The sequence below is a fragment of the Orycteropus afer genome, unplaced genomic scaffold (genome assembly GCF_000298275.1).
Source record: "Orycteropus afer afer isolate SDZICR_OR568_19922 unplaced genomic scaffold, OryAfe1.0 scaffold00073, whole genome shotgun sequence".
NCBI classification, from domain to species: Eukaryota; Metazoa; Chordata; class Mammalia; order Tubulidentata; family Orycteropodidae; genus Orycteropus; species Orycteropus afer.
In genome coordinates this window covers 1571135-1583007 of record NW_006921660.1, presented here as the reverse complement: position 1 = coordinate 1583007, position 11873 = coordinate 1571135, and the positions used below count along the sequence as shown (strand labels likewise).

Here is an 11873-nt window from a genome sequence, read left to right as displayed (position 1 = left end):
CAGAAGGGACCATTCCCTGGAGAAGGATGTCATGCTTGGTAGGGTGGAGGGTCGACGAAAGAGGGGGAGGCCTTCAGGGAGATGGATTGATACAGTGGCTGCGATGATGGGCTCGAGTATAGCATGGATTGTGGGGCTGGCGCGGGATCGGGCAGTGTTTCGTTCTGCTGTGCATGGGATCACTATGAGTCTGAAACGACTCAATGGCACTTAACAACAACAACAACAACAACAACATTAATTATTTGCCATTAATTACATTGCTACCTTCATGCTGAAAATGTAAACTTTGTACATATTTCCAATTTTTAACAGCACCTTAAATATTTGTAGGTAAAATAAAATCAACCAGCTAATGTTGACTTGCTGGCTTTTCACCAATTCAGACATGTAGTCCTGTGTACACTGAATATAAATTGAGTTTATCAACCCACCTCTGGAAAATAAGTCATCTTTAGGCTGCTTAGCAGATGGTTTCTGTTGTTTTTTTTTTTCCCATGAATTATGATTCCTTACATTAAAAAGTCCATAGTTCTTAAGAATGCATTTGTGGAAAGAAGTTGGATAAGTGAAAAATCTGATGACACATAACAGGTCTCACAAACTGTTTTGCCCATCACATGACAAATTGTCACCCAAACACACCCCCACTTTTGAAAAATCTATCAATTGCTTTAGGCTGCTTGCAACTGCCTGATCTAAACACCGCCTTGGAAGCAGCTCTTCCCAGCTCGTAAGTGTTGATGCTAAAGCTTTCTGGAGATGGCACTTTCCTAAGTGCCAAATTGGAAAGACAGACCATCTTCCTTGCCAAAAAAACAGAATTTCTTTGCAAGAAGCCATTTACTGAGAGACTCAATGTGCAAAAAATCCTTCCTGAGTTCATATTTAGGGAGTTTATTGGGGCATAGTGTACACCTATGCAGCACCTCCAGCTCTTGACCTTGGGGTCTGAGAGAAAAGAAGAATTCACTTGGGGGAACAGGGCAAAGCTGGGGAGGAGTGGGCTGGTTAGATACTGGGTTTGAATTGCAAAATTTGCTGTTAGCTGCCATTGAATTGGCCCCTGACTTATGGTGACTCAAAATTCTGCTCTGTCCTGTGCCATCCTCCTGATCATTTGCAAATTAGACTATTGTGATCCATAGGGTTATTATTGGCTGATTCTTGGAAATAGACACTAGGTATTTGTTCTTAGTCTGGAAGTTCTGCTGAAACATATTCAGCATCACAGCAACACACAAGCCTCCAAAGACAGATGGGTGGTGGCCACATTTGAGGTAGATTGGCCAGGATTGTGAAGCTCTAGTGACGTAATGCCTAAGGCATTTGACTGCTAGCCAGAAGGCTGGTGGTTCAAACCCACCAGCTAATCCTCAGAAGGAAGGTTGGGAAATCTACTTCTGTAATGATATGGCCTTGGAAACCCAGGAGGGTTGCTATGAGTTGGATCTGACTTGATGGCAGTGTGTTGTGTTTTGTTGTTGGCCAGGATTGGAACTTGAGTATTCTGCATAGAATATGAGAATTCTAACACTGAACTACCTCTGTCCCAAATTTAAAAATAAATAGATCTAACATAAAAGTGAGCAGGATTGGGAGGAGGGCGTCCCTCTGGGCCCATGGCAAAGCTGACCTATAGTGACATGTACCTACTCCATCAATACCCATGACTTCCCTGAGGATGGATGGAGGCACCATGCCAGGCCCTGTTCTTGGCACTCCTGTGGCTGACTCCCTCCACTGGTAACAGCCTGGGCCTTCCTGGGAAGAGAGCCACTTTCTGGTCCATATAAGTATTGTCTGAGAATGGACAGAAGCCATGAAGTCTGTATTGGGAGGCAGTTAGGTAATTTGAGGGCAAAGCAATCAGCCAGAGATGTCATTGATCCTCCTCATTTTCTCAGGGTGATTTACTAACTACTGCCAACTATGAGGAGTGAAGTTGTGTCCCACATCTGCTTCATTATGAAAACTCAGCCACATCCTCTTGGGAACACTCACCTTTGATGATGATAATCATAGTAACTAACATATATAGTCCTTTTCATGGGTTCAATATGAATACTCCTATGTGCCTTATAAAGGAACTCTGGTAGCACAGTGGCTCAGGCACTTGACTGCTAACCAGAAGGCTGGCGGTTCAAACCCACCAGCCACTCCTCGGAAGGAAGATGGGGCAATCTACTTCCGTAGTGATACTGCCTAGGAAACCCAAGGAGGGGTCGCTATGAGTCGGGTCCAACTCGACGGCACACAACAACAACAACAACATGTGCCTTATAAGAAGAAACCATTCCCTGGAGAAGGATATCATGCTTGGCAAAGTGGAGAGACAATGAAAAATGGGAAGGCCCTCAATGAGATGGATTGACAAAGTGGTTGCAATGATGGGCTCATGTTGGGGACCAAGAAAAAGACCGCCAACAGCACATGATTGCAAGGCATATGTTCTAATTACAGTGAAGAGATGACAAGGCCTCTTGTGATTGAGTTTGCTTTTAGAGATGGCAAGGCCTTTCTGTGGTTGAATGTTGCTTTAAGAGATGGCAAGGTCTCTCTCACTGTTAAATACTTAATTGGAAAAACATCAAAGTATTAAAAGCAGATATTCTTCTCCATGATTTTTATCTTATTGGGATGTTTCATACTTTGTATCACTGTGTCCTATTCCTGAGGAGATTTCTGTGATTGTTTTAATGACCACCTATTGTCCTTGAGCATGTAGAGGAGTAAAACTTTAGCTCTGTAGAGAATAAGCTGATTGTATGAACTTACAAAACTAATGATGTAATCATGTACAAACATATAAATAAAGTAGAACAAAGCCATCAGGGGTCGCTCTTGCAGAACATGCAGGGTGTCCGCCTGGCCCCTGTTCCTTTTAAAATAATGAAAAATGAAAACCATTAATCCTTTCATGTTGCTTCATTTTGTGACCTGTGCGGTTTTGCCGGACATGGCAGGCTCAGGTATAGCAAGGATCGTGGGGCTGACACAGAACCAGGCAGTGTTTCCTTCTGATGTACATGAGGTTGCTATGAGTTGGAGATGATTCAATGGCACCTAACAACAACATGTGCCTTGCAGCAACTCAGGAAGGTAGCTGCTATTGCCTCACTACTTTCATTCACAGAGAAGGAAGAGTACTTTGCCCAGTTATCAGTGGATGATAGAGGTGGGATTTGAACTGAAGCAGTGTGCCTCCTGAGATAAGGAGCTGACCCATCTTATATGTGCATGTGATATTCCCCAGATTTTCCTGAGAAGTGCTGCATTTGGACCAATAATAAAATATCCCTACTAAGCACTTCCACCACATCTCTCAGTTTGTTGTACTGTCCTTGAATGTTGGTGTGATGCTAGAAACTATGCAACTGGTATTTCAAATACCAGCAAGGTCAACCATGGTAGACAGGTTTCATCAGCACTTACAGTCCAAGACAGAGTAGGAAGGCAGGCCTAGTGATCTACTTCCAAAAATTAGTCAGTGGAACCCTTATGGATCACTGAATATTGTCCTATATAGTACTGAAAGATGAGTCTCCTAGGTTGGAAGGCAACAGGGAACTCAATCACACTAGCTATCATAAGAATAGTGCAGGATCAGGCAATGTTTTATTCTGTTGTACATGGAGTCACCATGAACTGTAGCTGACACAATGACAACAAACAACATTAAGTGCTTACAGTGTGTTTGATCCATGATAAATGATGCACATCCTTAATCTCACTTACTCTTCAGTAAAATTAAAACTCAATACCATTATTCCCATTTTAGAGAAGAGAAAATAGAGACCCAGGAGGATGAAGAGCTTGACAGAGGTCACTCAATGATGAGTGACAAATTAGGTCATCAGCCCTCAGAGTCCAAGCTCCTAACATTGCTCTCTATTTCAGAATTAAAGCTACAATAAAAGGATGAAGGACAAAATGGTGGCAAATGCAGATATGTCCCACTCCCTTCCCCTCACTTGCCCCATAGCCCTCCTCTCAACCCCTCATTGTGTTTCTTGCCTCAGAGTGTTTCCCAGGGGCGGGCCAAAGGCTCACAACGGGCCCTCGGTCCTTCACTTGCAGCAGGTCATTCATGCTGATGTATTTATTCAGCTCAATCACTTTGTCCATCCAGAAGATATCAGTCATCCCGTGATCTGAGAAAATGATGATGTTCAGGTCATCCTGCAGCCCCCGCTCCTGTGGGGTTGACAGAGGCAGTTATTATAGCACCAAGAAAGAGGATCTTACACTCAGAAAACTGTGTAAAGAGGCTTAAAAAAATAACTACAAATTATAGAAGAAAGAATATTCTCTCAATTCTGAGTTTGATCGTCTACTATTCTGCCCTGATGAGACATAGTTCAAAATTATAAAAGAAAGCAATCTGGGGAGGGAAATGTGAAAGCACAGATCTCATTTCAATAAGGGCTGAAGAAAGAATACTTCACATTAAGTTTTTCAAGGTGCCCCCCCCCATTTTCATCTTTTTGGCTTTTCAACAAACTTGTGTGGTAATATGAGAACTATCCTTTGCCCATTTTACAGATGTGAAAAATAAAAACATACCAAAGTTCAATTATAACTTACTTGAAGTCATTCAGCATGTGTGTGGTGAACTCAGGGACAGAACCCAGGTCTGGGTCCCAAGTCCCCACCACAGTGGTAATCAAAATGATTAGGATTCTAAAGAACTGGATCATCTCTCCAGCTAACTCAGATAATACTATAGACCTGGGCCTTTTGAATCCCTCTGGACTGTGTGTAAAACAAGGGGTCTCTTGGTACCTTAAGAGGCATTAAGTGAAGAAAAGCAACCCATCAAAGACTTTGTGCTGGCCTAGTCAGCCATCAACAATGAGAAAGAAGATGTTGAAGGTGTGATAGTCAAAGAGAAAAAAAGAGTGACAGGAGAGAAGATCAGACCAGCTGTCCTTGCTTTAGGTCACCTGGATCCACTTGGTCATGTACTTCAGGACGATGTCCACAGCCTTGAGGGCGTCTTTTCTCTGAGATGACAAAGGGCCATAATGGTGGCCTTCCACATCGATGCGCTCGTGGTATATGGCTGCCAGGTCAGCCCGGCCACTCCTGGAGGGAGCAGGGTGGGAAACCAATAGGTGAGGAGACCCCACCAGCTTCCTCCTTATGACCCACCATGTGAAGATGCTGGCATTCCCCAAACTCCTGCCCTCTGGGCCTGGCAAAGCCAATGCCTTAAAATGAAGGTGGGATCTTTATGGGAGAACCAGGAACACTGAGCCAGGAATTGCCAGTCTTAAACACTTTGATGACATAGTCAGTGAGCCTTCTATTGGTCACCTCCTCTCTTGTCCCAAAGAGCTAGAAGATGTGGTAACAGGCAGGAGTTCTTATAGCTCCACTCTCAGCACATACTGTCATGTGAAGATCAAAAACACTAGAAGTAATTATTTAAATAACTACTGTTGAAGTATTACTAGACTTTAAGGAAGTTTCTAAATAAAAAAAGTAGATTTGAGGTTTACCAAGCTTTACCAAAGCAACTTGTGAAGTGGTGAACAGACACCTGACATCAACAGATATACCCAGGACCCTTGTTCTATGGGGATGTGGGAAGGAGAGCACCAATATGGAGACAGAGTGACCTCTGCTATGGGTCCCAGGAAGACCCCGGTTTTGACTAAGCTTCTTCTTTTGGCCAGAGTATTGATGGTAAAAATCCAAGTTATTTAACTCTCTTAGCCTGCTGGGCAAAGAGTGACTGGGAGCTAGTAATATAAATGGAGTAAGAATCTTATGAAATGGGAAGGAGGGGAAATACCAGATATTATACTCTCCTTCATTCCCACAGTGTGTCTGACTCATGCTAAGTAGCTTCACCCACCTCTGGTGTCACCCACAACCTCCCCAGAAAATATCTGAAAGAGATCAAGGTAATGACAATGATGATTATGTTGTTGTTGATGATGATAATGGTACTATCATGGTAACTCACAGAAGATGAAGAGGATGAAGCAATGGGAAAGAAATCAAAGTTAATTCCACTGCTTGGACTTTCAAGAGTTAACAATTAATATTCTTTGGCAGTTTGACTTATTTCTCTTGAAAACTTGCATATTAAATACAACCATAAAAGAGGTATCATGATCTCTCCTGAAGTGAGAGATCACCAACAGTCTGAATGTGAGGAAAGAGTATGTATTCACAGGATCTTCTGTGGAGCTCATAATCCACAGGCAAGGAAAAATAGCCTCAGCATTTTTCAGTGTGCTTGGTCTGCACAACCTGAGTCAAGCAGCTCCAACTCATCCCTTAGGTCTCAGGGGAGCTGTTGCCTCCTCTAGGAAGCCTCTTCCAATGTCCTGAGGCTTGGTTGGGTGGCCTTCCCATGTGCTCCTTTAGCACTTTTGCCTCACTTCTGAGCCATGCTTTTTCATAAAGTGCAGTAATTGCCTACTTATGTATCCTGCTCCTTCTCTAAATTATGAAATAATTTCACCCCAGGGGCTGTGATTCATTGTCCATTGAATCTCTGTTATACCTCAGCATTTGGCACATGGCAGGGACTCTATAAATATTAGTTGAATGTATAATAATAGTAAACAGTCAAAACTGATAGCTACTGTGGGTCAGGTATGATGTTGAGGGCTTTTACATATATTATCTTATTTAATCCTCACAATAATGCTGTAACAGATAGCTCAAGACAGTGGCCAGCATCACATAGCTAGTAAGAGATGGCTACAGGATTCAAGCACAGGTCCACCGACCTTGAGACTCTGAACACAACCTTGGAATACTCTGAATAAATTCAACAGCCCACACCAATGAGAATACATTTTGCTTAGCATGACTTTTAGTGAATGACTCCAAGAATCCTACAATCTTGAGAAAGCTGAATATGAGAAAAAAAAAGGCACCACTGTGGAATTGAGTCATTTTCATTTTTCAATGCATAGCACTCTATGTCAAGTTCTGAAACTTCAGTGGAAGATTTCCTTGTAGAAAAGTATTTACAGATTTTGCAAATGGGGCAATAGGCCTACAGAGTTCTAGGAGTTAATGAAGGCTTCACAGATCTCTGTGACACATCTAGAACTGGAAATTCAAGTCTTCAAACTGCAAAGGAGAAAAATTTTACTCTTCTCTCCCAGGCCTTAAGGAGCTTTGGTGGTGCAATGGTTAGATGCTTGGCTGCTGACCCAAAGGTAGACAGTTTGAACCTACCCAGTGGCTCCTGGGGAGAGAAAAACCTGGTGATCTGCTCCTGAAAGATTATATTCTAGGAAATGCTATGGAGCAGATATACTCTGTCCTGTAGGGTCACCATGAGTTGCAATCAATTCAGTGGTACACAACAACCAATCAACCAACCAGCCCTGCGCCTTGGAATGTTCACCTCCATTCCAGCCACTAGACTGGGAAGCCAGCTCCGGAGAATGTTCTGCCAAGCATCTTTATTCACTATGGTCATTTTTGACATAAGGGCAGACTCTTTTATGATGTTGTAATGTTCTGTTGCGTATCCCGAGATGAACTTCATTAACAGCTTACAGGATACATTAGTTTCAAGTCAAGTGAAATAGCTAATCAAATGTTCTTTTCCCTTTTTAGAACAAATTCAACTGTCCTTCTTTAATAAGAACCATTATCACCTTCCTTAACAATGCAGATTGCTTTAGGTTATTATTTAGGTGTTTTTCACAAACGATATTATCATTATTCATACTTGCTAATGTGTGAATGAATAATCCTAACTTCCTCTGCATCTATAGACAGTGGAGAACAAAAAGTCACTTTAGGATCCCACAAATGTGTAGGAGGTGGGTAAAAGTTTGCACTAAGCAATGGCATTTTGCACACACACATACCTAAACTTTTTTGAAGCCTGTGTTCATTAGACTGATGGGGCTGATGGTATTCCCTCTACCACTGTATTTGAACCTAGTGGAACCTTCTATAAACTCATTCCTTCAGAGAAGTCTTAGTATTTAGCCACTTTATTTACTTCCATCATTACCATTCCTGTGTGCCGACTCACACAGTATTTCATCTGTTTAGGAGTCTACATTTCTAGGATGGGGCTTATATGTGGGGAAAAATATCCTGTTCATACATTGGTGACTAATCACAGTGAGATGTTTCAAAAACAAAGCTTACTATTGCATTAAAGTTCAATGAAATGCTTTCAGGTCATTTCATTTTAGATTGTTGTTGTTGTTATATCAAGTCAGCGCCCAACTCATGGCAACCCCATACACAATGCTCATTGCACATCAACCATTGTGATTCACAGGGTTTTCACTGATTGATTTTCAGAATTACATTGTCAAGCCATCCTTCCCAGTCTGTCTTAGCCTAGATGCTCTACTGAAACCTGTTCAGGATCATAGCAACACCTAAGCCGTCACTGAAAGATGAGTGGTGGCTATACTTGAGGTGAATTTGCTGGGCATTAAACTCTGCACAGAAGGCACAAATACCGTGCTCTAGCTCTTCAGCCACTGCACTGATTTTTTAAGGCTTTTATTGTATTCACAAATTCTCCATGTGACCAAAAGGCCAGTAAGTATCACAAATTTACTGGATGGCTCTGTGTCAGGAAGCTGTCAATCCCAGATGCCAGGCACACTGGATGTGGGACGCTGTGATTCAGCGATTATACACCTGCCTATGAGAGGATTCTAGGCTGAAAGTTCATTGATCCTTTAGGGACCTAAGCCTTCGAGGGCTGAGAGCTCATGCCTGTTTGGAGTTCAGCTGACAAATTATTGATCACCAGCTGTTTTCCACATGGATCTGGTCTCCATCACAGGTCAGCTCATTTGTGACTGAGTAGCTAAGTGAGGAGCGATGGGTGGAAATGCCTGCAGATCTGTTCTTGGCCATTTGAAGCTCCGGAATCCAGGAAGCATGCCAGAAGGCTGTGTGGCCATCATCCCAGCTAGCTGAGATGCAAGGAGCCCTAACCCTGGGCTTCAGAGATACCTGGCTCTCCCATCACCTCAGGATTCTGACCAGATTGCTTTTCAATAAAAAAAAATGTTCATAAAGTCACATCCACATTCCTTACTGAAGTAGATTGGAGGAGAGAAGAATTACGGAGAGAGAAATGGAGAAAATTTAACAGAATGTTTACAGTTATTGACTGCTCAGAAAATATGATCCAAACTTGGAAAAAGTGACTATTTGTCCTCTCAGTGTTATGCTTGAGCATGTCTGATCAGCTTGCTTAAGGGTTACCAGACTCTCCAGGGAAATGTAACATTTTTCTTTTGCTTACTATTTACTATTGATTGGAGTCCAGATTCTATAAACGTAATTGTTTACTTGTAGGAAAAGGATAAGATGGAAATGATTTTTGTTTGGTAGAAAAAGGTAGCCCTAGGGGGTTAGATTATCCTCTGTGTCATTAAATATTTTGCATTTAATAGCATTTATATCCCATCATTCTTTTTCTTCACTGGAGAGTATGTGCATTTGTGAGTGTGTATGTGTATAGGTTTAGCACAGTCTCCTTTGAATTAGCTTTGCCATCCTGACTCTTTCAGAACAAATTAACTAAAATGTTGACATAATTTTCATACAAGGATATAGTGAGCACATGACAAAGGAAACTAAAGTTGAAAATTATACTTTTACAGGGCATCGGAGCCAGACAAATCTAGGTTCAAATTCTGGTCCTCATTTTACTAGTCAAGGGATCTGAGGAAGAAAGCAAAAATAACTCTAAGCTTCAATTTCCCCATCTGAAAAATCTACTCATATTGAATAAGCTGATGTTTATGAAGTGCTGACTCCCAAGAAAATGGAGGGAAAGAATATTCCCAGGTTGCTTTTTTCCTAGGTAGTATGCAGAGCAGGAAGGGGAACCCAGCCTCTGCCAAGAGGGCACTCTGATGCTTCTTCCCAGAGTCCACAGGGAGGGGGAGTGTCACAGGCCATCTTATCTGGCTTCCTTTAGGCCTATGGAAAGATCCACCTCATCATCCACCATTCCTTTAATGGCATCTGTAGCCACAATGACTCTGGGATCCTGAAAGAACTCAAATTCTCTTGCACTATTTTCAAAACTCCGGCGCTTGACAAAGGACAGCAGTCTTATCCATTTTCTCAGAGCTCAGTCTGTACTTGTCGAAAACTTCTGTGAGGGCACTAGCTTGGAGGACATGCCTGGGCCTCTCCAGCAGCCAGAACTGCATCCTCGGCTGTCGGCTATGGCTAACTGCAGCTGCTTCCCTGCAACCATTCCCCTCTCCCCAAATGAGTTACTCATGAGTTATGTCTCCTCTAGCACATGCACTTTGTTCTGTCAGCTGAAACACTAATATCCTGCAAACAGAACTTCTAAAAGTATGAATTAGGTGACATGGATCAAAAACTGCTTTCGTTTTTTGACAGGCAAAGTGGCATTAGCGAGTAGGTATTCTGTCCTTGTGTGTGTGCAGGAGAGTCATATAAGTCCCAGTGACTGCAGTTGCATTCTGCTGAACATGTAAACCACTGAGCAGATGGCAAAGGCAGTCATTCCTCTGCAGTCCTTAATGAGCCCCAGACCCCACCATGGTCCCAGAAATAAGAATTGTGAATTCTCCCTTTCCTTTCCCTGTGTAATTCTAGGAAATCTTAGAGGTGTGGCATAGACCAAGGTGGAAGACAAGGGTTTACTGTGGAGGAGTTTTCAATCACTTCACACTCAGAAGAGATGCCAGGAGACTGGGTCCTAAGCTCTAGGGGACAGAGGTGAGCTCTGGCTTCCTGTCCTCATTACCAGCTATGGAAGGCCTCAGGTGAGATACTTAATCTTCAGAAATTTTCAATTGAGTGGCCTCTTTTATAAAATGGGGAGAACAACACCTATGTAGTAGAGTTAGATGTGAAAACAAAATGGGTTTGTGGGAATAGAAGCCGTTTAACACAATGTTAGCAGGTGGGTGTTAAAGAATGTCAATTCTCTTCCTTTTTTTTTCTTTACACTGGAAGCGTCCAAGTTCAAAGGTGGGATCCTACAGAGATATGACCTGGGTCAATAAAGCTTTATGAGCACAGAAAAGCAATGCCCAACTCAAACATGGAAGTAGAATTCATCCCTCCTAAAGGTGGTGGTTCAGTAGTAGAACTCTCACCTTCCATGAGATAGACTGGGCTTGATTTGACCCAATGCATCTTAACCACCTGTCGGCTTCAGTGGAAGTTGTATGTTGCTGAACAGGTTTTAACAGAGCTTTCAGACTAAGACAGACTAGGAAGAAAGGTGTGGTGATCGACTTCTGAAAAATAATCAGTCATTGGATCACAACAGTCCAATCCTGTTTTACAGGGGGTTGTCATGAGTCAGGGGTCAACTTGACAGCAGCTAACAGGAACGACAAAGGTCTCCATAGATGTGTGTAGCTTCTTGTTTGAGCTTGAGCCTTTGCTGAAATGATGTCCCTCTAAGGCACTATGTTCAAGATCTTCTGTCTCTCCTGCTTTCTACTAGAGCTTATCTGTCCTGTGTCCCATCATTTCTGCTTCTCACATTGATAGGAAAGTGAATAAAGACACTGCAGAAATAGTGGGAGAAATATGTGTGTATGTGAGTACTCTAAGTGCTGTTTAAATTCAGTTAAGGATTTGAAATAGTCCTGAACAGAAACTAAGAAGTAAGCTATGAAGTTCTTGACATTCTCTTCCATTCAGGCCTGATGGAAAGATAATGACACATGATAATTATACATTGCCACCTAAACACACACCTCCAGAAAATCAATGTTTTTGATGACCACATCCTTGCATAAGCAAGTTACTACATGCAAGGTGGTCTGGATTATTCTTGGCTGGGCATCTCCACCACTCATCCCACTGCTGAAGAGAATACAGGTATGTGTATGTATGTATGTGTATATATATAT

At 42.3% G+C, this 11873-nt stretch overlaps 1 protein-coding gene across 1 annotated transcript in view; it reads right to left on the bottom strand.

The window, feature by feature from the left end:
- The window catches only part of ENPP6 (ectonucleotide pyrophosphatase/phosphodiesterase 6), a 166811-nt gene that overhangs the window by 31351 nt on the left and 123587 nt on the right, over window positions 1-11873 (bottom strand). The window contains exons 4-5 of the mRNA XM_007940874.2: window positions 4947-5088; window positions 4018-4197 (exon numbers count right to left, since the gene is read on the bottom strand). Of these exons, the coding sequence (XP_007939065.1) occupies window positions 4018-4197; window positions 4947-5088 (322 nt within the window). The remainder of the gene's footprint in view (window positions 1-4017; window positions 4198-4946; window positions 5089-11873) is intronic.